The 27,080-nt window shown below is 44.4% G+C and overlaps 4 protein-coding genes across 12 annotated transcripts; 2 read left to right on the top strand and 2 right to left on the bottom strand.

The window, feature by feature from the left end:
- The first annotated feature begins 131 nt into the window (after positions 1-131).
- nr2c2ap (nuclear receptor 2C2-associated protein) lies at positions 132-13,182 on the top strand. Its single transcript, XM_078945500.1, has 4 exons — positions 132-276; positions 368-458; positions 12,160-12,265; positions 12,379-13,182. Exons 1-4 carry the CDS (start codon positions 242-244, stop codon positions 12,465-12,467), a joined length of 321 nt encoding a protein of 106 aa, XP_078801626.1. The 5' UTR covers positions 132-241; the 3' UTR covers positions 12,468-13,182.
- On the bottom strand, positions 13,042-16,520 carry rfxank (regulatory factor X-associated ankyrin-containing protein). 5 transcript variants are annotated; one of them, XM_078945496.1, is made up of 10 exons: positions 16,386-16,473; positions 16,296-16,347; positions 15,889-15,945; positions 15,638-15,739; positions 15,494-15,559; positions 15,298-15,398; positions 15,097-15,222; positions 14,955-15,021; positions 14,803-14,883; positions 13,042-13,397 (listed from the first exon to the last, which is right to left on the bottom strand). In XM_078945496.1, the coding sequence occupies exons 3-10, from the start codon at positions 15,917-15,919 to the stop codon at positions 13,345-13,347; spliced, it is 627 nt and encodes a 208-aa protein (XP_078801622.1). In that variant the 5' UTR covers positions 15,920-15,945; positions 16,296-16,347; positions 16,386-16,473; the 3' UTR covers positions 13,042-13,344. The 5 variants fall into 5 exon arrangements, with proteins under 5 accessions (XP_078801622.1, XP_078801623.1, XP_004067644.1 ...); XM_078945497.1 differs by having other exon boundaries at positions 15,889-15,924; positions 16,386-16,450; XM_004067596.5 differs by having other exon boundaries at positions 16,296-16,520.
- borcs8 (BLOC-1 related complex subunit 8) lies at positions 16,044-24,710 on the top strand. Of its 5 annotated transcripts, none has more exons than XM_078945499.1 (7): positions 16,044-16,183; positions 16,623-16,705; positions 16,815-16,927; positions 22,384-22,448; positions 22,524-22,631; positions 23,228-23,319; positions 24,343-24,710. In XM_078945499.1, exons 2-6 carry the CDS (start codon positions 16,669-16,671, stop codon positions 23,295-23,297), a joined length of 393 nt encoding a protein of 130 aa, XP_078801625.1. In that variant the 5' UTR covers positions 16,044-16,183; positions 16,623-16,668; the 3' UTR covers positions 23,298-23,319; positions 24,343-24,710. The 5 variants fall into 5 exon arrangements, with proteins under 5 accessions (XP_078801625.1, XP_023809703.2, XP_078801624.1 ...); XM_023953935.2 differs by having other exon boundaries at positions 16,094-16,183; positions 16,780-16,927; XM_078945498.1 differs by lacking the exon at positions 23,228-23,319 and having other exon boundaries at positions 16,094-16,183; positions 16,780-16,927.
- tmem221 (transmembrane protein 221) lies at positions 23,385-26,834 on the bottom strand. The gene is made up of 3 exons (XM_004075130.5): positions 26,386-26,834; positions 24,740-24,825; positions 23,385-24,227 (listed from the first exon to the last, which is right to left on the bottom strand). Exons 1-3 carry the CDS (start codon positions 26,670-26,672, stop codon positions 23,689-23,691), a joined length of 912 nt encoding a protein of 303 aa, XP_004075178.1. The 5' UTR covers positions 26,673-26,834; the 3' UTR covers positions 23,385-23,688.
- Positions 26,835-27,080: the final 246 nt, after the last annotated feature.

Below are 27,080 nucleotides of genomic sequence, written 5' to 3'. Positions count from 1 at the left end.
GGTGTGGAAAGATTTGGCACTGACATATTAAGGCTTTTTTAAACACGAAAAAATTTGAACGAATTAGATCGCCATTTGTTTTTTTATCAAATGTTTATCTTTTCTATAACATCTTTGGATCATGTCGAAAAAAATGAATATTTTAAAGGGACTTTACTGACATCTAGTGGTTGAAAAAAGTGACGCATTGACGTCACCGTCGTCCAAACAACACCACGTGCCCTCCACAGTCGGAGCAAAGATGGCGTCTTTGATCTGCTGTGAAACGCAGAGCAGGTAAAACCGTTTGAACGTGATTAGAGGAACTGAAGGCGCGTCTGTGGACGCTCTGCAGACGCAGTGACGTGTCCGATTCCCTCTGCTTTAGGGTGAGTTCGGTGCTAAACAGAGATGGAAAGAACTACGGAAAGAAGAACATGTTCGACTGTGATGAGGAAACCTGCTGGAACTCAGACCAGGTAGCAGACACTCACAGGTCAGGACGGACGCTCCCCTCAGGTGGAGTCCTCACTAAACACACTTGGATGAGGCAAACATAAAAGTCCACGGACTTCTGATGGAAAACATACTCGAAACCTGCTGAAAAATCAGACTAATCTAATCCAAAATGAAAAACATTAAACAAGTTTTTATTGATAGTTCTCATGAGTTCAGTTCTTTGATTCTAACATTCATTTCAACAAGAGATCAAATAAACACTGATTTTTGAGTCGGGACAAAACGTGACCCACATAGAAAAGTCTTATTCATATTAAAGAGAAATCTATTTCTCATAATTGTCATACTCACCAAGTTAGAAGATCTAAAGGAAATTAGCATAGATAATTACTTGGGGGGGGGGGGTTATAATCTTTTAATCTGTTTTCAAAGTGTTTCTTTTAATGATAATAATGCCGGTTTTAGTTAAAATAAAAAAAACCTGTATCGTTTTCTAAAACATAGATTGTATCTGAATTCTCACCCTAACCCCTACATAGTGCACTATATAGTGTGTTCACCATTTCCTAGTGCTGTCTGAACCTACAACTCCAAAGGGCCTGGAAATTTCCCAGAAGTCTCTGCGAAAAACCAGTGTGCATCGATGCTCACTAGATCGGTGAATACAGACCACAATGCATTGTATCGGAACATTTCTTACCAAAAAAATGTATTTTTTCATCAACGTTTTTATCTTCAGAAGACAGTGGATTCATAAAAAATCGTCACGAAACGCTCATATCAATAAGATTTTGACTTCGATGACGTCATACTTACGTTAAAAAAAAAAGTAGTGAGCATGGTGTCTGAATTGCTTTCAAAATTCACAGCACTTCATAGCTTTTTAGTAGTTAGGGAGGATGATGGGAATTCGGACACAATCATAGAGCGGCAAGAGTTCATGAGAAGTTCACCTCTGAGCCCTCATTTCCCGCAATCCCTTTGTTTACTCTCTCCCTCTAGCTTACAGCCCCTCACAACTCCAACATAACATTACAACAGTGCAACAAAAATGGCGAGCCGACTGCACCTGCGTCACTCCTACAAGCTTTTTTTCATCTGCTCCTGATTCACAACAATTAAGATAAAGAAATACTCAGAAATGTGATTTTAATCTTAAATTAGTTTATTTCTATCTTCCATTATGAGAAAAATGCTACAAGAACGTCTTAAAAACCCAATTTTCTTCAGATTGGGTCTTTGATCGATGAAGCAGTTGTTGGAAATACTGTTATCTCTCTTCTCCTTGGCAGAAGGTCACAATAGTCTCCATTGACAGACATTAAAAAATGTATCAATTCAGAGGTCATGATTCAAAATATATCAAACGGTATATGACATAAAAAACTCAAAGTTTTTGCCATTGCAATCGGCCTATCAAAAGTCTGTCCTCTGCTTTTGTCAACCGTCAGATTTTCAATAAAAATGAATTTATTCAGGTAAAAACCTGAATTTTTGCATCCTTGAAGACCTGTTTTCATTCTCCTAGCTGTGGTGGATGCAGCAGGACCACACATGGTCCGCTCAATTGAACCTCTATATTTTAGATAAAAACGTCCATTTTTCCTGTGGTCACAGCTGCACAACACCGTCCCTCTGTCACAATACTTTTTAAACCCCCAGTGGAATCAATTCTTGCTTGTTTTGGAGAAAGCAAATAGCAGGAGCCAAAAAAGCTAGCTAGCTGAAGCAAGCATGCAACTTTGTCGATTTAGTCAGTGTCAACGCCATCAGCGTTCATGTCTGACAGAGCTGACAAATCCAACAATAACTGCCTAATCCCATAATAGTGTGTTTTTTTCCTCATGGTAAAGGAAGAGAATAACATTTAGGTGGTGTTCTTCTGCACATTTACAATCATACGCAGTTAAAAAGAAGAAAGTGTCAATGGTGATGTAGTTTTTTTTTTTTGGCCGCACAGACCCAGAGGAAGGTCTAAGTTTAGGATTATGGTTACGTTTCTGGTTAAACCACCAAATAGTTCCTGTTTCTGCAGCTCACCTCTCCTACAGGATCCTACGGATGACATGTTGAGAACACGTCACACACCTAGGAGCGTGACAGCTGACGGGACTTTAGCCAACAACAAAATGCAACCTTGGAGGTACTTAAAATACGTGCGGTCAATACAACATTGTGCGTCTTGGCTCCACGTCTTCCATGCGGCCGATGCGAATTTCCATCAGGTTTGTGCTGGTCGCACAGAAATACGTGCGAATAACATCCGCCTAAAAATATGTAACTTTTTTTTTATTGTTGAAGGAAAGTTTGGCTGGAGAGAAACTGTCAGTTTAGGGGTGATGGAGGAGAAATGGAAAATCAACGCAAGCAACGAGAAAAGTCCAAGTGTTTGCTTTGTAAGCTAAGGAAAGACAGGTGGAGGAGAAGTCAAGATAAAAAGTGATACAGATAGAGAGACACGGCACCGAGGAAACACTGAAGGAGTAGTGGAGAGAGGAGCAGGAAGAAGATAGACGGCCTAAGCCATCTATTTTTGAGCGATGGCGGGGTTACACCCTGGACGGGTCACAGGGCCACAATCACACACCTAGATGCTCATTCCTGGTCCTTAAGATCTTTTTTTTTTTTTTTTTTTTTTTTTTTTTTTTTTTTAACTTGTCCTGTCCAACAGCTGGGCAGACAGATGAGAGCTGAGGGCCTCTTGTGTTGGACAGATTTTACTTTAACAAGAGGGGTTATTAATCTTCAGACAAACCAAAGGTATGTCTGGATAAACCCCTTTTGTAATTGAGGCCAAACTTTATTAATTTCAATCATGTCTGAAAATCTTTGGTGTTGGACCGGACGGAAAAGGAAAGAGGGGAAGAAGAGAGAGGGACGATAGAGAGAGGGGGGGTAGGGGGTGATAATAGGAGGGGAAGGGGGATAAGACCATGAAGCAGCATAAAGCAACAAGTTTACTGGTTGTTAATCATTATGGTAACGTTCAAATGTAGTACAATAAGGGCGGAGCCTGTCCACACACACACTCAAATGTTATAAACACACCTGCTAGCTGCAAAAAATGTCCACCTGTCGACATATATACAAAACAGATAGTGTTCACACGCATACTTATGCCTTAAAACCAACTAGTGTGAAATATTTCAGTCATTCAGTCATGCAAACTGTAAGTGCAAAGGTGAGCTAACACCTGTGCTCAGGTGAGTGTTTATGTTCTTCTAAAATGGATGGTGGAACGTGGAAAGAAGGAGGGAGAGTGCCCAGCCATCCCCACCCCAAGACCCCCACCGCAGCAGCAGCGGCAGCCGGAATCCCCCCAACGCCACACGGGAACCGGCAGGGAACAACCGCCGCCCGGGCGACCAAGCCCGCCACCCAGGCCAGGGCCAGCAGGACCGCCGCAAGGCCCCCAGAGCCAGAGAGCAGGGAAGCACGGAGGGAGAGAGAGCGCCGCCCCAGCCCAACCAGGAGAGCAGCCCCCCCGCCGCGCCGGGAGAACCCAACGCAGGGCCCCACCGGAGACGGACGCCCACAGCCCCAGACGGGCACCCCACCACCACCCAGGAGTTCCGGGCATCCCCCCGCCCCAACCCCAGGTACGAGCCAGGACCCCCCAAGGGAGACCCGCTCCGCGCTCCAGGCAGCCATCCGCCCGGCCCGCGGCTGGTCCAGGGAGGAGCGGGGCAGGGGCCCGCCGCCCCCGCCCAAGAGGGGGGGAACCCCGGGGAAAAAAAAAGAGGGCCCACAAGGGGTGTTGTAAATATGGCCCGACCAGGCTCGGCCACAGTTGGAAATATGGCGGGGCCCAGCGCCCAGGAGCAAGGACCAGAACCCACCCCCCAGGGACACGAACACTCCCGGCTCAGATGTAATGTGAACCCCCCCGCCGCGCGGAGAGAGCACCGCCGGGCCCAGGAAGCCGGCACCCCGGGGACACGGCCGCCGTTGCAAAGGGGCCCGTACCCCCCACCAGGGAAGAGGCAGGGGACAGATGGTCCTAGGTCCCACCTTCCTTGCAAAATGTGTGTGCGTGTATGTGTGTTTGAGAGGGTGTGTGTGTGCATGTGTGTGTGTTTATGTTGGAATGTATATATTGAGGGGGGAGGGGTGTGTGTGCTAAGGGGGGTGCAGTTAAAATTGGCGGGTAGGGCACTGAGGGGACATCTCCTGATTACTCACAGTGACGTCCCCTCACCCTCCCCACCAAGGGACCCTAAATGTCTAAGGTGTGGTTAAAATTGGCGGGTAGGGTGCCAGGAGGACATCCGCTGCTTGCTGGCAGTGATGTCCAAGCACCCCCCCTACCAAGGGCCCTACATGTCTAAGGTGCAAATAAAACCGAAAGAGGGGGGGCCCACTCCATACGGCAACCATGGGAGGGGGGCCACTGCCTAGTAAACCCCCCCCCCCAAGGCTCATCGCAGGCTAAGCCCCCCACCCCCTCACCCTATTATGAGGTTATATGAGGAAGGGGGTAAGTTGGGGACAGCTGGTAGACTGTCCCCCGGTGGTCAGACAGCTGCCCCCCCCCCCCCCCCCCCCCCCAGCAAGGGGGCCAGACCCACCCAGCCCAGGGGCCCCACCCCCGGAGGCGCCGACACCCCAGGCCCAGCACCACCCCCCCCCACACAGAGAGAGAGGAGCCAGAAAGCGTCGGCCCCCCCCAGGAGCAAGCCCAGGCCCCCACCCCCAAACGCCGGCCCTGGAAGAGCTCTGGTCAGGCCTCGACGGGACCGAGGCAGCCGACCGGCCGGGGAAACCGCCGATGGCCTCAGCGGAGACCCCGACCCGTCAACCCCCCCTGCCCCGTACCAATAGAGCCCCCCCCCCTCCCCCAGAATGCCCCCCCACAAGGCAGGGCCGACAAGACCCCCCCACCCCACCACCCCCCAGACCCCGCAGCCAAAGCGGATGACACCCAGAGCGACCGGGGGCCCCAAGAGGGCTGTCCCGTCCCGCCCCAGAGCCAGGGAAGGGCCGATCCCAGCCCCAGGTGTAGGTGGGAAGCCCATCCAGCGCCGCTGGGCCCCCCCCCGAGCAGCGCCCCCCGCCAACCCCCCCCAGCACAGGCAAAGGGACCACCCCCCCAAGCCAAGCCAGACCACCACCCCACCCCCCCACCACGCACCCCCACACCCAAGCCCAGAGGACCACGCAGCGCCCCAGCCCGCCCAACCCAGGCGCCGGACCCGACCCCCCGACCAACGGAGCCCCCACCACCCCCCGCCAGGCACCGGAGGCCCCGACCCCCACCCCAGCCCACGGCAGAAGGGCAAGGAGCGGCGACGACCAGGCCCCCCCCACCCCCTAAGTCACGGAGTTAGCTATGGGAGACCAGAGAGACTGAGTTCTTTCAAAGTTACTTGAACCTTGGGCTGACATTTTTTCCAAGCTGATATGATCAAGCAGCAGATTTCTGTGTTGACTTATATTTATATTTTTCTTGCTTTTCCAATTTATTAAAATAGTTTTTTTAGCAATGCAAAGAGTTATGAAAATGATAGAGCCTAATCCTCCTTCTACATCGATGGCACTCATGTCACCAAGCACACAAAGTGACGGTGAAGCTGTGATTGAAACCTTAAGCCAGACTGATAGATCGGCACATACCTGCTGCCAGAGAGCCTGGACAGGCGTGCAGAACCACAGTGCATGCATGTAATTGTCGGGTAGATTACTGTCACAGTGCTGACAAATGTCTGAGTTACTGAGACCCATCTTGAACATCCTCTGTCCAGTGTAGTAAATTCTGTGAAGAGTTTTGAAATGGATTAGCTGCAGATTTGGACTTTTTGTCAGTTTAAAGGTGTTTAGACAAAGTTCTGACCAAAAGCTTTCATCTGTGCTGATGCTCAAATCCGCATCCCATTTTGTTGTCGGAAGTGAAATATTATTATCTAAATTACATAAAAGTTTGTATATTTTGGAGAGAGTTTTATTCATTGTGAAATTGATCAGAGTGGTAACTACATCTGGTAGCTTTAAATCGTTGTCTCTGTATTTAAACTTTTTAGTAATAATTGATTTAAGTTGCTGATATTCCAAGAAGTTATATATTCCATGTTTGTCTTGAAGTTCCTGGGGAGTTATGAATCTTCTATCAATAATTATGTGCTCTAGTTGTTTTATGCCCCCTGCTTGCCAAGCTGGGAAGTGGATAATCTTTTTGTTTATGAGGATGTCTGGGTTGTTCCAGATGGGTGTCATTTTGCACGGTTGAATTGATGATTTTGATATTTTGAGAAATTCCCACCAGGCTGTTAAGGTGGCATTTATATTGGTACTTTTGAAACAATCCTGTCTTTTAACTATTTGGCTGATAAATGGAAGATCTGACAGGTTGATCTTTCCACATAACGCCTGTTCCAAGTCTAACCATGAGTTGGTTTCTGGATTATTTTTTAACCATTTTAAGATATATTGTAATGTATTTGCAAGAAAGTAATTGTGGAAGTTAGGTAATTCTAATCCTCCACAGCTTTTTGCAGATTTTAAAGTTTTTAGACTAATTCTTGCAGGTTTATTGTTCCATAGAAAGCTTGATATGGATGAGTCTAATGTTTTGAACCATTTTAATGGCGGTTGTGTGGGAATCATTGAGAAGAGATAATTAACTTTGGGTAAGATTTTCATTTTTACCGTGGCTACCTTGCCCATAAGGGACAGAGGCAGGTTGGTCCAGCGTGTTAGATCGTCCTGTATGTTTTTCAGTAATGGGGTGTAGTTTAGCTGCACCAGTTCTGATACTTTGGGGGGAAAATAAATACCTAGATATTTTATATTGCCTGATTTAACTGGTATTGTGGGTCCTTGCTCCGCATTACTGTTCAGTGGTAATAAAACAGATTTATTCCAATTAATGGAATAGTCTGATATAGAAGAGAATTCATTAATGATTGTTGCCGTTTCATTTACAGAATGTATATTACTTAAAAACAGTAATATGTCATCTGCATAGAGACTAATTTTATGATGGCTGTGTTTGGTTTTAATTCCTTTGATACTCTCATTCTGTCTTATTGCTGCAGCTAGAGGCTCGATAAATATTGCAAAAAGAGAGGGGGAGAGTGGGCAACCCTGTCTAGTTCCTCTTCCAAGAAAAAACCTGTTGGAAGTCTGTTTATTAGTTCTAACTGATGCATTGGGGTTGTGATATATTTTGATCCAATTGATGAATGATTCTCCAAACCCAAACTTATGGAGGGCAGCAATGAGGAACTTCCAATTTACTCTATCAAAGGCTTTTTCAGCATCCAGTGATAGTATAGTCATTTCCTGGTTTTTGATGGTGGCAAAGTCTATTATGTTAACGAGTCTGCGGACATTGTCATCCGAGTGTCTGCCTTTGATGAATCCAGTTTGATCAAGGTGAATTATGTGAGGAGTGACTTTTTCTATTCTCTGTGCTAGTGCTTTGCAGATAATTTTTACATCTGCATTAATTAAAGAAATGGGGCGATAGCTTGAAGGACTCGTGGGGTCTTTGTCTGGTTTTAGAAGAAGGATAATGTTGGCAGAGTTCATGTTAGGTGGTAGAGATTGGCTTTCATTGATAAATTTTACCGTTTTATAAAACGTTGGTGCCAGTTGTTCCCAGAATTCCTTATAAAACTCTGCTGGAAAGCCGTCGGGTCCTGGTGCTTTGCTGTTAGGCATAAGTAACAGAGCTTCATGAAGCTCAGACAACGAGAGCGGAGAGTCTAAATTTGTGATTTGATCTTCGTTTAACTTGGGCAGGTTTATATTGTTAAGAAATGAGTTGATGCTTTGTTCTGATGGATTGATCTGTGGAGTGTATAAGTTTTGATAAAAGTCTTTAAACGCATTATTAATTTTTACCGGGTCATGGGTGACATTCCCTGTTTTGTCCATAATAGAAGCGATTGTTGATTTTTCTTTATTAATTTTAAGCTGATTAGCTAGAAATTTGCCAGATTTATTCGAGTTTTCATATCTTTCCAGTCGAAGCCTTTGTATCTGGAATTGTGTTTGTTTATTGATGATGTCATTAAACTGCAGCTTTAAATTTTTCAGGTCCCCCAGTATGTGTTCCTGTGCAGAAGCAGCATAAGCAGTCTCCAGGGTTTTGATTTTATTTTCTAATTCTAATAAATCTGCTTTCTCTTTGCGTTTTTTATGCGTTGAATAAGAGATGATTTTCCCTCTCATGACTGCTTTTGCTGTTTCCCAAAGAATACTTGGTGATATTTCAGAAGTATTGTTGAATTCTAAGAAGGTTTCCCACTCTTTTTTAAAGAATTCAATAAATTCCTGGTCTTTTAACAGAGACGTATTAAACCTCCAGGTTGAACCTGAGGGTGTGGGTACTTCCCTTGAAATAGTAACAGAAACTGGTGCATGGTCACTGATAATAATTGGATGAATGTTGGAACTTTTAATTTCTTTCAAAAGGGAGTTACTGACTAATAAATAATCTAAACGAGAGTGTGAATGGTGAACTGGAGAGAAAAAGGTGAACCCCTTAGTGTTTGGGTGACATGAGCGCCAAGCGTCGCAGAGACCCAGATCATTCATGTACTGCTTTAGAATACTTGCAGACTGCCATGTACGCTGATTTGCTGCTGTGCTGAGTCTGTCAAGTTCAGGGTCCATAACAAGGTTAACGTCTCCTCCTATAATGATTGTGGAGTCAGAGTGAGCTGAGAGTGAGGTGAAGAATCTGTGAAAGAAGGAAGAGTCGTCAACATTCGGACCATAGATGCTGGCGATACAAAAGTCTTTATTCTGAATGGATATATTAATGATTACAAATCTGCCTTCTGGGTCAGTAACTGTATCCTTATGAGTAAATGTAACATTTTTCTTAATCAAAACTGCAACCCCTCTTTGTTTGGAGTTGAAACTGGCAGAATACATAACTGGATACTGGGAACAGCACAGGAGATTACCAGCTGATAAAGATAAATGGGTCTCCTGCAGCAGAGCTATATCTGCTTTAAGATCATTCAGGTGATTTAACACTTTCAATCTCTTTGGTCCAGCGCCAAGTCCACGCACATTCCAGCTAACGATGTTAAGACTGTTCATAGCTGTTCTAACCGGGAGAGTGCAAGGCTAAATAGTGCGTGTGCCCGTCCGTGTGCGCGTGCCCGCTGTGCGTACCTGCTACACTGACAAGCGCTGTGCGTAGGAGGTGGACATGTCTTGGCTGTGAGCTGCATGTTGCGTGCGTCCTGTGTGAGCCTAAGTGAGGTTTTTGCAGTTTGTCAACGTGTGTGTGCTGGATCGCGTGTGCATGCTCTTATGCGCGCTAGTATGCGCGCGCGCCCGTTCCGTGCATAAATAAATACTCACCGTGGTTGCGTTGACTTTACCTGATTCACATATGAGGACATGGGAAGGGGGGGGGACAAGAGAAAAGAGAGAGGAAAAGAGAAAGAACAAAAAACAAAAACAACGAAACAACAACAGAAACATGAATGTGAGAGAAAGAAAAAACACTTTTCCTGAGAGGTGTGGATTATTGATGATCCGATTATTTCCTATTCAATTAAATAAGTTTGCGGGTTTCTTCTGGGCGGCGCAGATGTCAGTGCACCTCTGAAAGCCTTCAGCACAGCCAGGGTGTTACCTCTGGGTCCCGGAACAGCTTGCCATTCACAAAAAGTTTATCAACGGCAACCACCGCGCGTGCTCCAGCAGACAGGTGCTTCCTCCTCAGCGGGAAGAGGATTTTCCGCCGGCGGAGGATCTCGCCTGGAAACTGATCATTCACGCTGTAATGTGTGCCTTTCAGCTCGCGTCCTCTGCTTTTTACCTGCTCCTTTTGTTTATAATGTTCAAATTTAGCAACAATAGGACGGGGACGCTGATTGTCCGGCCTTTTCCCTCCGAGCCGGTGAACCCTGTGGAAGGAGATCTTCTGGACTTCCTCCTTGGGGATCTTCAGATGGTCTTCCAAAAAGGACCTCACCGTGGCCTCGGGGACTTCTCCTGCCTCCTCTGGAACCCCGGAGATTTTTCCAGATCTCCAAGCCCTGCTAGCTGCTGATCAGACATCTCCACATTCAGCAGCAAGCAGTGCAGGGAGAGCTGAAAGCAGGCAGAGTGGTAGATCCTAAATCAGGAATGAGCAGCCCTGACTTAGTCACCCGTTAACCTGTGCTGCAGGATTTTGGACTGTGGCAGGGAGCCGGAGTCCCCGGGGGGGAACATGCAAACTGCATAGAGAACGGTCCCTGCTGGGACTTGAGGCAAGAGCGCTAACCACTGTACCACTGTGCCACTGTGCAGTCCATGTATCTGCATGGGTTAATTAAACCCTTTCTTTTGTTTTTGTCATTTATGCAATGAAAGATCATCATCATCTAAATCCTTCTGTGTTTTATTCAGTGAAGGTTTGTTTTTCTATGTAGGCCCAGTAAAATAAAACAAAAAGTGAAAACGCCATTAAAAAAAAGTGTGTTTTCAATGAAGCGTGAAACTTAGGCTGTCTGAATTCCCATCATCCTCCCTAACTACTAAAAAACTATATAGTGTGGTACTATGTAGTGCCGTGAATTTTGAAAGCAATTCAGACATCACGCTCATTACTTTTTCTTTTTTTTAACGGTAAATATGACGTCATCGATTTCACAAAAGTAAAATGTCATTGATATGAGCGTTTTGCAACGATTATTTATGAATCCACTGAGTTCTGAAAATAAAAACGTTGATGGTTTATTAAAAAAATAAATTTAAATACATTTTTTGGGTAAAAATTGTTCCGACGCAATGCATTGTGGTCTGTATTCACCGATCTAGTGAACATCGATTTACACTGGATTTTTGCAGAGACTTCTGGGTAATTTCTAGGACACTATTATGGAATTGTAGACTCAGACAGCACTAGGAAATGGTGAACGCGCTATATAGTGCGCTATGTAGGGGTTGGGTGGGAATTCTGACACCACATTAGTCTTTAGTATAGATATGACATTTTATTGCATGTCAGAGTACCTAAACACTATTACAAGATAACTCAGAACTTAAGAATCATTCTATACCAGGGGTGGGCAATTCCAGGCCTCGAGGGCCGGTGTGTCTGCATGATTTCCAGATAGTCTTGCCCTTCTCATGGCTGATTACCTGGTTCAGGTGTGTCCAGCCAATTAGAACATGCCAGAGCAGGGTATGCTGGAAAACATGCAGGAATGCGGCCCTCAGTGCCCACCTCTGTTCTATACTGTGAGTGTTTGACGGAGTTTACATAAATCAAGGCATTAAGGTGAATCCCCTCACACGTCTCCCACTTTGGGCTAAACTTCACAAAGGAAACTTGTCCTGCACGTCTGTTCCTCCCCCCGTGATAATCACAAAAAGTTCAAGTCTTCTGTCTTCTGCTGTAGCTGGGCAGGTAGATGCATTACCCTTTGACCAGTACAGTGGTCCTGGGATCAGTAGAATATGCATAGTATGATAGCAGATATTTTACTACACACTTTCTACACTTTTCTAAAACAGACATGAACTTTTTCTCACGTTTCTCTTGTTTAAATTCTTAAGTCCAGACCTTCACAGAAGAGCTTGTGGGACGTGGAAGACAATCTAAGCAGCAGACTTTTCCAGTGGTGCACAATTTTCCAAAACGGCGTCCAGTCCAATATGAAATCCTGCTTTATTTTGAAAGGAAAGAAGCATTGCTGTAATGTCCCACGTGTCCCTGCAAAGACTGACGTGCACATCACAGTGGCGTCATGAGAAATCCCTGTTGTTCAGGGTGAGTGCCAGTGGGTGTCGCTGGAGTTTCCCGGGCCTGTACGGGTGTCAGAAGTTAAAGTCCAGTTTCAGGGAGGCTTTTCAGCCAAAACCTGCAGATTAGAAGGTAAGACCAAAACGCCAGCCCACCACTGGATTAGTTACAGTTGGAACTGCTTTGTTTCTGACTGAATGTGTGAAAGCAAATGTAAATAATTATCCAGAATGTGTTTTCTGCAGGGGGCTTGAAAAATGGCGACTTCACCGAGCTCGACCAGTTTTACCCAGAAGACAACAACGCCCTTCAGATATCCTTCCTACTGCTCTGAGAATGCTGCCTCACCTATTAAATGGTAGTTACCTTCACTTAAACACAACTTGTGTGTCAGAATTGTGATAATCTCATTGAAAGCGATCATCAATCAAAAAGAAAGTCAACAAGTCAGAAAATGATCACTTCCTCTGTCTGCGTTACATGGACCATAAAAAGAGCTGCTGAATATTTTCCCAGGTCTCTGGATCTGTCTTTACGTTATTCTTAACTCCACACCCACAGCTTTCCCATACAGGAGGCCACTACAGTGAACAAAGTCAAAATATTTTTTGAGAACAGTGTTGACTTTTTTGGGAGAATTATTGTTTATTCCCTGGATGTCCTCGGGGAAAAGGCCTCATGACCGTTTCCTCCATGCTGGTGAGAGACGTAAAGGAGAACGGGTCCTACGGAAATTCTTGTCTTACGCTGCCCCCTTGAGAACTCTAGGAAATCTGTCTTTTCTTTGGCATAAGTGCCTTCATGGACGGAACTGCCAATCCCCCACATCTCAAATCAATCGGATGCTTTGGTTTTGAATGCATCTGTTTCTGAGACTGGATTAAGGCATCAACATGTCTGCAAAGGAGCATTTTTAAAAACTTTATTGCAGTTTTTTTAAGACAAAATATTTCTACTGCACAGCAATAGCATGTCATACCTCTTCTCTAGACATTTGACATAATGTAATCAAGTGTATTCAAATGGAATAAACTGCTTTTACATCAACACGTTCAGCTTCCAGAGTTCACCTTTCATCGTGTCTACAGACTTTCTGATAACGTTAAACGTATTTTTGGGGGCCCCCCCTCCATCTCATCAGATCTGAATGGCTTGTAGGTCTGTGATCAAATCCGTTGGGTTTTTTTCAATGGATGGGTTGTAGCTTGGTGTCATGTTGGTGGCCTGTAGAGTTTCAGGATGTGGTCCTCCAAAACCTTCTGAACTGAGAAAAAAAAGAAAGAAAAATGATTGGACATTTCTGACTTAAACTGCTTCTAAAGTAAACTACTCCCACCATCTTTTGATCTATCAAAGCGTTCACAGTGCTCTGTTCATTATGTCTGTTCAGGTTTTAGGCAAAGTTTTAATAAGCCTGTGCTGTTTAACCCTTGTGCTATCTTAGATGACCCCCCCCCTTACATTGACGTGTTCTCCCTACCATGACAAAGGTGGATAAAGGTGGAAAGATTTCATGTAATCCATAGACACCGGTGAAGATCACAAATTATTGAAGAAAAAAGGTTCAGAGCACTGTCTAGTGGGTCTAGATGACCCAACTCCCAATGTTAAAGTGCCTAGGATAGCACAAGGGTTACGACATATTTATTGTGAAGCAGCAAAAATTGCCCTCATGTCCCATGATTCCTATGTTTACACCATCTCCCCCTAGCTTACAGCCTAACATTAGTGGTGTAACAAAAATGGTAATCAACATTGGAGCCGTCGGTCCAGTTCTGATCCAGATTCCAGCTCAGACCTGGAAAACAAAGACGTTCATGGATCTGTGTGTCCTACAGTGGATGATCAGAATGGAGCAGAGCAGGAAGACTTGGGTCGACTGAACATTACAATCGTTTTTTAAACTGCATTTTTTTCATCTGCTATGATTTTAAAAAAATAAAAAGTCGATCTCAGAAATGTAATTTCAGGCTGAATTTTCTTTAACCCTATCGTACTGTCGCCGGGTGATTTTCACCCGAGCAAAACTATTTGCATTAATTTCCACGTTTCAAGGAGTCTGTGCCTTCACCAGGGAAGACTCATGTCCCAGGAATGGGGGGGACCAAAAACCGAGTTTCTAGGATCATTTTAGTATTTTTTTGTTCTCAGATTCCTATTTTTCAGTGATTTTTGAGCATGTGTTTAGAAACTTCCTATATTTTTCATTTTGTTACACATACCACTGTTGAAAATAAAAGAAAACCACTCTAATTTATCATGTGCTGTCTTTTTTTGATCTATTACTGATAAAAAGTACGTTTTGTTGGATAAATTATATCGGGGGGAAATTACCCAGTGATGGTGTAACGTTTTATAGCAAAAGTGTTAAATATGTCTGAGAAAAATGCTACAAGAACACAATCTTCATTGGAGTGGGTCTTTAAGCTCAACACTTAACTCTGAAAGCATCAAAACTTAAGCCAGCATGGCTTAAAGAAACTGTTTCATAGGTTCTACAACCAAACGTGGATAAATGATGCCAGGTACTCTGTATGCAGTTTTTATTTTATTCAGTTTGAGGCTTTATTTTTGTCAAGTTGCACAGACTGTTTGGTTGTAGCCACAAACGATCTCTTAGCAAGTTCTAATCATCCAAAGTATATCAGGTAGAGCAGCATGATTCATACTTTTTTTGTGTCCCAGAGCAACCGCTAAGGCCATCGGACTGTAGCCAGAGTCCGACTCAATCGTCATGTCTGCTCCTTTGGCTGAAACGGACAAGAGTGATCAGAATCAGTTTTGAAGGCTTCCTTTTCTACATCTAAAACATGAGGCATACCTAGTAGCGCTTCTACACATTTGACATGGTTCCCTCGTACTGCGTAAAGAAGAGGAGTTCCACCATTCTGAGAACAAAGAGATCCATCATGAATAAATCAAACGTCTCACTATGTGTATGGAAAACAGACTCTACATTTTACCCAGTCGTAGGTGTTAATGTCCACTCCGTGTCTGAGAAGTGACTCAACAATGTCCACGTAACCCCCAGAGCTGGCCAATGTCAGGGCGCTCTCTCGCTCCCTGGCAATGGTTTTGGGGTCGGCACCCTTGATAACGGATCACATGAACGTCTGTGAGCTGCTGCGTGTCACGTGTAAAATAAAACATGTCTTTGTTCCAACCTTTTCCAAGAGAAAGTCCACCACTGCCTTCTCTCCGAACGCTGCTGCCCACATGAGAGGAGTGAAGCCTCGTTCGTCCTGCCTGCTGAGCAGCGAGCTGTCTGCCGGATAAAGCAGGAAACAGTCCATCTGAAAGAAGCCTCAATGGTTTAAGCTTGAAAGAAAAAGGTTGCCGTTGGTGAAACTAGTCTGGCACCTTTACTCAGACGTGCAGCCACCTGTGAAACCTCGCCCTGCGCCGCCAGCTGATGCATAGACAGAGCTAACGGGGAGAAAAAGAGCTGCAGGTGAACAAAGCACTCATTCGGCCTCAGCTGTTCTCTGCCCGTGAGCCACGTACAGTCCAGTGTTGCAGGGCGAACAGAAACCTCATTGCCTCGCTGCTTGTTGGTCAGCGCGGTGGAGTGCTTCAGCAGATCATCTTCGTCTACATCGGGGTTGTCTGGGGGCAACAGTGACGGCCTTACTAATGAACAATTGCTTTGTCTGCTGGCATGATGATATGGACGACATCTGACTGACAAACTGTCCACAGATTTCTACCCTGCAGCACCTCCGAACAGTCAGTGAACGGCTGAACGTGTTGCTCACCTGCCACCTCGTCATCCCCTCTGGTCTCCATGGTAACTTCAATAAAGAGCAAAAAGGCTGCATGGCATAAGATGACAGTTAGGGCATCATTTCATTATATAGCAATCCACTTTAGGTTTGCACCCTTAACGTTGACAGCAGTCACCTCGACCCCTCACGGTGGGGGTTTGTGGGATGATGATTGGATGAAAACATCCCGGTGTTCATGGGGAAGGTACTAGTGCTAATAATGAGCTCGAAGCAAAAACACGGAAATGGTCTGCTTGATCATGAAAATGACGTCAATCAAATACAGGTAGGATATCGTTTTATCGCCCGCTAACTGGTCAAAGTGAATTTTTAAAAATCGTAACCGGAAACTGGCAGGTTGGCACATATTAAAGCACACATATTCATTTCCTACTCACCACATCGATCCTCACAGTTGCGCTAACTTAACTTAATGTGAAACTAAAAGTGTTTTTTTTTTCTAGATCCCACAAAAGCTCTTCTTAGTGGTGCATTTGGAGCACAGATGATGTAGTGATGTCCCGAAAGTGGTTAGCTGTTTAACAAACCGTTGGTTCAAACCAAAGCTGGACAAACATGTTGGAATCGCGAGCTCGTTTGTCGAGCCGTCTGGTTTCCAAGGCGGAACTTTTGTTACAGTAGAGATTTCTACCCGGAATACTATCAACGTGGCACACAACATCGGAACAGCAACAAATTGGGCGATTCCATTGTTTTTTTAACAGGTTGGGAAACCCGAACAGAAAAATAATCAAATAAAAAAGCAGCACTATGGAGGACCAGGAAATGCACCTGAAAGTGAGACGAGGTAAACCACACACACGTGTACGTGACCTTTCAACTCAGAGCTTTGATGGGGGCCGTCATTTACAAATGACGCAGACATGTCTTTGTTTATGCTTGTTATCGCCTTTCAGTCAGCGACAAATTCACCGAGAGCATGTACGTCCTGGCGAATGAGCCGTCCGTGGCTCTCTACAGGCTCCAGGAGCACGTCAGAAGGTCTCTGCCGGAACTGGTCCAACACAAGGTATCGGTGGGAAAACGACCTCATACCGAACAAGCACGCGCCGCTCCTCCCAATAATAACAACTATTGACATAGATTAAATGCTCATTGCTGGGGGGTATTCCAGAGAACAGGTTATGCTAGCTCCCACGGTAAGTTTGAGGCTAAGGAAGTTGATAACCTCAGCTTTCGGTTCCAGAAATGGAGGTATGTTTCAGGATATGTCAAGTTGCCATGGCAACTCATGCTCTGAACATAACCTGGTATGGAGCAGGTTTAGTTGAAGGTTAGTTTGTTTTCAGAGAGGTGAAGCAGCATGGCGTGTCCATTTGAAGATGATTTAGTGGATGAAGAAGCTCAGATAATACTTTTTCCACCGTGAGAGGCTGATAAGACCACATAGGGATGTTGGAAAGATAAACTTTTTACTTTGATCTAACTTAATTATTTGCTTCAGTTAAGATAAATCTTTTTTTTTGTTAAGTCAGCTTAAAAATAACACATAGTTTTCAGACAGTTATTTTACTTTCATTCAAATTAATTCAATTAAGTAGGTGTAACTTTGGTGCTGCTGTTAGATCGGCACCGCAAGGGATTGTGGGATTCCATTCCCTTTGCCTATCTGGATGGATTTGGGTTTAAGTGTGGGTTATTGACCAAATGTGTTTAGTTGTTTAGCTGTGTTACTGTGTTTTACCGTGTTCTGTTGAGTTATTTTGTCCTACTAAGCTGATGTCTCTGCACCATAAGTGAGAGGAAGGGATTGCGTAATTACACTAACTCATATCAGTCTTTTGGAACCGACATACCCAGAGTAAGCAAGTTCAGGCGGATTTCAGCCAGAGTTGAGGCTTAAAGTCAGGCTAGTTTAAACATGCTTCCTGAGGGGTATTCCAGGAAGTATGTTTTACGCTAATTAAGCTCGACTTGGTAACCCTGGGTTAATGCACGTGCACAGCAAGAACATAAAGACATTCTCAATGGATCGGCGATTTCCGGAGTCACCATGGAAACGTGTGGAGAAAAAAAGAGAGCACTGTACTTCAGTGAGACGGAGTCTGAGATTTTAATGACAGCGTATGAAGATTATACGTCCGTCAAAAAAGTAACACGGCTGCATCATCAAAAGAAAGAGTTTCTGCTTGGAGAAAAAAGAACGGACAAAGTAAACGCACAAGTTTCTGATCTTATTTCCATTTTCCTTGTAATTGAGTTAAATTTATTCAACCTAATTTCTTACGTCTATAAAAATAATTGTTTATACAACTCAAATTTACATATTTATCTAACTAATTACAGTAAACCCTTGTTTTTCGCGGGGGTTACGTTCCAAAAAGACCCCGTGATAGGCAAAATCCGTGAAGTAGAAACCTTTATTTTTTTAAACTATTATTATACAATTAAAAACTCTATTATACATTGAAAAGAAAGAACAAACCAATTTACATTCTCAAGCATTCGTTTCACAAATAAAAGTACTTTAGAAACCTTTTTTGCAACAAATAACTCTGTACTGAACTGTCAAATAATAATTTTAATTCAATTCAATTCAATTTTATTTGTATAGCCCAAAATCACAACAACAGTCGTCTCGATGGGCTTCGAAGTAAAACATGAATTCAAAAGGATCATGAATACAAAGAGTTCAATAGAAAAATACTAAAATGAACTAACAAACTAACTAAGCTATACTGGCATCCCTGCCCTTAGACCCCCCTTCGCGGTAAGGAAAAACTCCCAAAAAAAACGAATTCCGGAAAAAAACGAAGAAACCTCAGGGGTGCCCACATGAAGGAGGGATCCTCCCCCAGGACGGACAGGCGATTTACCAGAATTCTTAGAGAAGAATTAACTTATCTAAATCTACAACTACATATATAAAAGTCCAGCAGACGAGCTTCAACCAGACGGAGTTGGGGGGACAGTCGAGGGCGCGAGACGAGCCGTAGACAGGATCCACAGCCAGGTGTAGAAGCAGGAGCAGAGACGAGGTAAACGGTCAGGAACTGGAGCACGGATGAAACAACTGGAGTCTGGAAGCACTCCCACTCCCCAGGAGGGGAGAGGAAAAGAGGGACAATACATGAATCGCACTGCACCAAACAGAGGCATGGAGAACTAAATGATGAATTATGATCAAGAATAGAGGAGAGGAAGGGTAGAAGTAAAAAAAGGAAAGAGGACAGAACCCCAGTGTACCATAGTTACCCCAGCTTCAACTTCTAGCAGCCTTTTAAAAGAAATAGTTATTAAGTTTAATTTAAACAAATTAACATTAAGTTAAATAATCTCTGAATACTAACTAGTCTGACAATAAGCCTGTCCAAAGAGGAATGTTTTCAGTCTAGCTTTGAATGTAGAAACTGAGTCGGCCTCTCTTACATGAGCTGGGAGTTTATTCCATAAGACAGGGGCTTGGTGGCTAAACGCTCTACCTCCAACCGTACTTTTACTAATTCTAGGAACCACAAGCAGTCCTGCATTTTGCGAGCGAAGTGTTCTGATTGGATGGTAAGGGACTATGAGGTCCTTAATATAGGACGGGGCCATTCCATGTAAGGCCTTATAGGTTAACAGGAGGATCTTGAACTTGATTCTGGAATCAACTGGGAGCCAATGGAGCGAAACTAACATAGGAGTGATGTTATCTCTTCTGCTAGTTCCTGCTAACAATCTAGCTGCTGCGTTCTGAACAAGCTGGAGACTTCTTAAGGAACTCTTAGGACACGCTGCTAACAAGGAGTTACAGTAATCCAGCGTCGACGTAACAAATGCATGGATGAGTTTTTCAGCATCACTCTTAGAAAGTATATTTCTGATCTTGGCAATATTCCGCAGGTGAAAAAAGGCAGTTCTGCACGCCTGAGATATGTGAGCCTTAAATGATAAATCCTGGTCAAGTAAAACCCCAAGGTTTCTAACTGTGGAATTAGGGGCTATACTTATGCCATCCAATTTTAATGAATGTCAACAGAAGGCTTCAAATCGCGGAGATTAGCCCCGCCCACCGCAACCCGAGTATTGGATTAAACGGGAGAAAATTAAAAATGATTATGAAAAAAATACAAAGTACAGTAGGACAAATAGTGACTCAGGTGTATTTCACTGATCTACAGACTCAGTCGCTGCATCCTGACTCCGCTCTGCAGTGTTTTCTTCTTGAAGCCCGCGGTGCAGCTGTGTTTGTTCAGGAGAAGAACATAGTGGTAGGCTGTTGTTGTCGCTCCTTTTTTCTGCTTTGCAAAAAGATCCTTATACACTGACATGCCACCATCAAGAGAATTTGCACGTAGTAATGAAAATTTGGCAAGCTGATTTACGTACATGCACATATTAAACTGCAACGTTATTGACGCACAGGTAGAGAAGAAGCGGAGTGACTTTTTAGCCAATCAGAATGCAGAACACAATGCACGATGCAAATCCGTGAAGTAGCGAAACCGTGAAAAGCAAACCGCGTTATAGCGAGGGATCACTGTACTCCAATTCAATTAATATTATTTCCATCTTAATTAATTATAATTCTTGAACTCTCATATGTCTAAGTTTAAGCCGACAGATATGCTCATTTGTATAAAAATAAAAAGAACAAAACTACATACATATTGATTTGGGAATTTTCCTACATTGTCAATACATTATGGAGCAGTAGGGGTGCTATCTAAACTCATCATCCTCTCCCTCCCTCTCACTCATGGTGCAGAGACTTAAGCATAGTAGGAACAAAAAATAACACGGTGAAACACAGTAACACAGCTAAACAACTAAACACATTTGGACAAAAACCCACACTTAAACCCAAATCCATCCAGATAGGCAAAGGAAATGGTATCCCAGAATCCCTTGCGCCGCCGCTCTAACAGCAGCACCAAAGTTACACCTACTTAATTGAATTAATTTGAATGAAAGTAAATAACTGTCTGAAAACTACGTGTTATTTTTAAGATGACTTAACAAAAAAAATGATTTATCTTAACTGAAGCAAATAATTAAGTTAGATCAAAGTAAAAGGTTTATCTTTAAAACATCCCTATGTGGTCTTATTATCCTCTCACGGTGGAAAAAGTATTATCTGAGCTTCTTCATCCACTAAATCATCTTCAAATGGACACGCCATGCTGCTTCACCTCTCTGAAAACAAACTAACCTTCAACTAAACCTGCTCCAGACCAGGTTATGTTCAGAGTTGCTATGGCAACTTGGCATACCCTGAAACATGCCTCCATTTCTGGAACCGAAAGCTGAGGTTATCAACTTCCTTAGCCTCAAACTTACCGTGGGAGCTAGCATAACCTGCTTCCTGGAATACCCCCCTGGTTTGTCCGTTTTTGTTTTGAATAACTCAGTGAAAATGGAAGAGACAAATGAATAAAGCACTGAGGTGTTTTTATGATGACCAAGATGTTTAGCTTTAGCTGTTGGCATATGGGACTCCTTCCAAAGAAAAATGTGTTCTTGGAAAATTGTGTTCTTCATGTTCTTGTGTGGGATTTTCTAATGATATAAGTCACAGATACAAAGAAGTTGAGCTTCAAATGGCGTGTCTGAATATTTCTATCTTCAAATGTTAATTAGCAGAAGACAAAAACTGCTGTTTGAAAAAAGCAACGTGTGGTTGTGTTATGATGTCGAAGCTACTACTATCACACGCCCATTGACTGGATGACACCTGGACAAAGCGAGTGTGACGTCACCCATAGACTATGCTCCAGCCAATTTAGTCGCTAATCTTCTGCAGCACAGAAGCCACTACTTGGAGCCACAGAGGTTAGTAAGCAGTGATTGGGCCAGGTCATTCTGAATCAACGTTTCTATGGCAACTACTGTCGCCAATCAAGAGGGAGCTTGTTGGGAGACCACACCCCTTCGAGGGAATCTGTCAAACGTTTGGATCATGCGTATTCTGACAAACGTAATGACTGAGGAACAGCTGTTTGTCTTTATAGACGTCTGTGGGATTTGGCCTCTTGGAGCGAGCAGGTACTTCCTGTCTGGAGCATTGCGGCGGCGGCGGGGGGGGGGGCAGTTTTCACATACAGTCAGTGGAGGATCCACAAGCTCCCTGCTCCGCTCCATTCTGATGCATCCACTCTCAGACAAATAGATCTGTCATTTTTGTGAGCTGGAATCTGGATCTACACTTCTGGATAGCTCTGATGTTGGGGTCATTTTTATTGCACCACTAATGTTAGGCTGGGGGTTTGAGAGGGGCTGTTAGCTAGGAGGACCGATAGTAAACAAAGAGATGACGGGAAGGGGGGGCGGGGTTACTCCATGCCAACAGTTTCTGATGACCTCTGAACCAGGTTTTTTTTTTAATTGGCTAAAAACGGCATAGTACATCATGAAAAGATCACTCAGAACATTTGAGAATAGATGAAAAGATGGACAGATTGAGACTTTAGAATGTTAATTCTCATTTAGCCATGTATTTTGCTGCAAACAAAAACAAAACAATCTTTCTCTTTCCTTCCTCAGACAGACATGCAGAACTGGGAGGAGCAAAGCCAAGGCGCCATCTACACTGTGGAGTATGCCTGCAGGTAGGATACTTCATCCTTTAAAGACGTCTGAGAAGAGAAGCTGAAGTTATGTTTTGTGTTTTTTTGTATGTTCAGCGCCGTGAAGAGCATGACAAACAGCAGTTTCTACTTCAAAAACATCGATAGTCTTCTCCGTCAAGCCATCAACTGGAAGGAACAGAGCAGTAACTCTCAAGGACGCAGGTAGGACGCAGTAATGTCTTTACCAGAGTTACAGATGAGGAAGGTTGTTTGACACGCCCATAAAATACCCCCCTTTATAAATATGTACTTCATATTATATTTTTACACATATTTATTAAATGTGTTCTATATTTTAGTCCTCTGGTGGTGTTTCTGCACAGACGTCCTTAACTTTTCATGCATTCGCACAATAAAAGTTTAATAGAGTCCCATTGCATTTAAAACTTTAATAAAATATCCGTATGTTGGTTTTTAATCCCTTCAAGAGTTATTTATATGAACGATTGGACATGTGGATGTTGGATGAAGACCCTCCTGATGCTCAACTAGATCTTTACTATCATCAGTTCATTAATTATCTACATGTTTTTTTCTTTTTTGGACCATTCCACTTTTTCCTACTTCTTTATGAAGATGCCAGCTACTTTATTTATGGATATTCTGTAGGTGAATGTTAACTCAGTCTACTCATACCTGCAACATCGTTTAACTCCTGTCTAGTTTAGACCAAACTTTAATGTGAGACTCTCCTTTTTTTTCTAACCTTTTATCCTTGCATTTATGATTTTTTTTTCTCTAATGACATTTGCATGCAGATTACATGATGTGACCCCTCCTCCCAGTTCCCTTGTCTCTACTCCACATGCCCCACCCACTTCCTCATGACCTGTGTTCAAATGCACCTGAGGTTAGTACTTCCTCTAGATGTGATCAAAGTGAGGTGAAGCCAAAAAAAGAAAGAAAAGTCTTAACTAACCCTTCAAACCCTGGAGTCTGTCTTTATGAGTTTATTTACAGTTGACTCACAAACGCCTGAACACGGCAGAGGGAAGAACATGATCAGAATGGAAGCTATCTGTCTGCCTGATTGATACTTGGACCACAACATTTTTATTCATTTCATTTGTGTCCATTTAAAAGAAGAGAATGTTGATGAGTTTTCCTTCAATCAAAACACTACATTTGAGCACAATACAAATATCAGAATAAATGATCTCATACAAAACTGAAAGTTGGATCTATGAACTTGAAATTCCTTCTTTTTCCTGGTGTACAGTCACACGAGAGTCGAGTCTTTAGCAGAAATCCCTGACTTCCGTGCGAGAACACTCCTCATTTCGTTGTTGACCCCATTCCAGGGTTTAGTCTGGGCCTGTAGTAGAGCCGACTCGGTGGACAGAGTCCTGTGCATTCTGGGAAAACTGCCCCCACTATTGTAGCACTCGTTGTCGTTGATGTGTCCCTGGAGCCCCTCAGCGGGAGAGTGCTGCTGCTCATACTGCTCCTGCTGCCTCCGGCTGCTGCACGGTTGGTACGGGACCGGATGCTGAAGGTGAGACTGGCTGCGGTGAATCCGCGGCTGGTCCACGCCCACCCTCAGCTCGCAGGGCCTTGAGAGGGGCAGGCTGCTGCTTCCCTGTTGGTTCTCATACAGGCTGTGGATGTGGTCACTTCGGTAGTGTCTGGCAGAGTGGGAAGCTTTGACCAGAGAATGGATCACAGCCACAAACAGGATGAGGATTCCTGAGGAGAGGATGCAAGCGCTTGCAATGCCCGTCTCCGTCTCAAATATCAGGAGCATGAAGATCGACATGGCTGTTGAAAAAGAGGAGACGCATACATTTACAGACTTTCCTTTTTATTCTCTTCCAAAACTTCCTGAAAGACGGAGATGGCTGCTTCTTGTTGAGCTTGTCCTGTTTTTCTTCAGGAAAAGGGCCGTGGACTCCAGCACGCCGAAGGAGGGCGGGGAGAGGCACCGGATATGACGGCCTTTTCCGGATTCGTGCTGTCCTTTTGACTGTGGCTGAAGTTAGGCTGGAAGAGGCAACTCCCACTGCAGGGAAATGCCTGCCTCCAGCGGACCCCCCACCTCCCAGCACCACCAGGTTCAGCATCAAAACACTTCAGTCATGGCTGCTCAAAGAATGCATTGTTCTTATCCACCGGATCAGAGCGGACACACCAGAGCTGTTTGCCTCCTGTTTTTCCAAACAGTCACAGGGATTTGAACACTTGTTTTCAGGTTTCATGGCAAATTCTGAGAAATCTTCTAATAAAATACAAAGGTTTCAAAAATGTCCTGCTTTTCAGTCTGCTTCTCTTACCTATCAAGTAAACTGACACTCCCAGACAGAAGAGTCCAATGGCCACGTGTCGCACTCCTATGCTGTCCAACAGGAACCAGTCTGCTCTGTTAAAGGACGTCAAAACGCTGGTCAGCATCAAGACCTGATCAACACACTCCTCAGGCAAAGCATACATTTCTACTTCTTTCAATGGAATCATTATTTGGCTACATTGATGGATCTTCTGACAGCTTCATACTATTTCCATTCTTGGAATTCCCCCGTCAGGAGGGGGTTCCTGGGGTAGATGACCCACAGTGTTGGCCTATGTGGGGAAGGGCCAGCTAGAGGCTGGGGGAATAAGGGGGGGGAGGCCATTGTTGGAATGAGATTGATCCGAGCTGGGTGGGGGTTGATCGACCATATCAGCGTTTGCTCTCTGACGCGGGGGGGGCAGCACCATACCTCTGAAACGGGTTTTTCTTTTGGCCACACAGCCTAACAGCAGAGTTTGGTGTTGGGGATGAGGCTGAAATTTAATCGTGTCAAAAGAAAACAGGAGCATCTTTGTGGGGTTGGGATGGATTTTCAAACCTTAAGTGCCCCTCCCATCATCTTTTGATCTACTCTAAAATCGTTCCTGTTTTCATAATGATGATGCTGTTTTAGTCGAAATCAAAACCTGTGTCTTTTTTTAGGACATAGTTTCTGCAGAGCGGCAGGAGATCTTCAGAAATACTCCTCTGAGTTGAGGGCAGGACTGTAAGCCAGCCTCCACTTCCCGTCATCCATTTGTTTAGTGGTAGTTTACAGCCTCACATCCCCAGCCTAACATTAGCGGTAAAACAAAAATGGTGATCAGTATCACAGCCATCCGGCCTCACAGTTCTGATCCAGATTCCTGCTCAGATGAAGAAAACAAAGACGTTCATGGATCTGTTTGTCTGACAGTGGATGATCTGAAGCTTGTGACCCACCCAGCGTATTTTCTGCCTCACAAACAGCTTTTTTGCTCCCAATCATCACGATTTCAATAAAGAAATACTCAGAAATGTAATTTTACTTTCTACATGTCCTCCATGAGAAAAACGCCACAAGAACATGTTAAAACAGCAAAAACATCATTTTCATTGTGTGGGTCTTTAACCTCCACAGGTGTGGACATCACTTTTTGGGTTATGCTACCATGGTAGTACATTCTGCTTAATACGGCCCCTGGACTGGTAAAAGTCTGGCAAACAAGAGGTGGGGTCTGAGGTTAAACACACCTTCATTATCCTTGAGTTTGATTCCCTCCAAACTTTGGTTATATTTCTGAGTCTGAACCCTGAAAATAAAAAAGCTTCACTTGTCAAATAGAAATCCAAACTCTGATTATAAAGGAACATGTGTTAAGCTGCTTATGCTTCTTGTAAACTTGATGATCCAAAATTATAAACTGCAAGAGTGGAGCAAAACTTTTTAAAAGTAACTCTGCAATGAGAACTGCCTTCCTTCAGCCTCGTGTGGTTTCTGGCCTCGGAGCCTGACGCGTTACCGGGCTGGGGGCTCTGCGTCACAGTCACCGAAACGGCGCACGAAGGCTCCTGGCTACCACAACCATTTGTGTTGTGATTGTAAAAAGTTGCTCCCCTCTGAGCGGACCCCCCTCCTCAAGCTCAGGTGTTTGGGAGCGGGACAAATACCTGTGGGTGTCCTGCTCCTCCCTGCAGACTTCGGTTGAGAAGTAGCTGTGGAGGAGGCACACCAGCACGGAGCTCAGGTGGAGGGTGAGGGACAGGGCGGACAGGACCGTGGAGACGGGCTGCAGGACGGCCCAGACCGAGGCGGGTATGAGCGCGGAGTCCCCGCCCGCCGCGCGCAGGGACTGCAGCTGGAAAATGAGAATGACCGATAACGCTGCCATGATGGCAGACAGGACCCCCTGTAAGGACAGAACCAGCAGGGATCTCTGGCTGTACTGGTGCGCCATGGCGTTCCTGAGGTCCAGAGGTGGTCCTGCTCCCCAGGACGAACGGTCTCTGACTGAGCGGCGCGCGGCGCGTCCGTGCGTAAAGCGTCCAGCACGGTCGCTGTCCTCGGACTGGATCTCCGCTGCCCCGTCCGAGCACGTGACGGGGTTCCAATCCCCAGATTAACAGTTCCCAACAACAATGGAGTTTTTCTCCACCGCCACAGAACAATGCACGGACGTGTCCGCGGGAGAGGCAGAGCTCAGCCCCAGCCCGCCACAACAAGGACCTCCACCTTCATGGGATTCTACTTTGCTCTTTCTGGGAATCTCTCATTTCATCTCTCTGTTTAGTACAAAATATTGTCAATTTCTGTGAATTAAAAATACTACATGATAGTTACTAATAGTTCTTAGTTAGTAAAAACG

The sequence above is a fragment of the Oryzias latipes genome, chromosome 4 (assembly GCF_053564925.1).
Source record: "Oryzias latipes strain Hd-rR chromosome 4, Olatipes_Hd-rR_3.1".
NCBI lineage: Eukaryota > Metazoa > Chordata > Actinopteri > Beloniformes > Adrianichthyidae > Oryzias > Oryzias latipes.
Note: the sequence above shows the minus strand (reverse complement) of the source record. Positions and strands in the feature narration are given on the sequence as shown.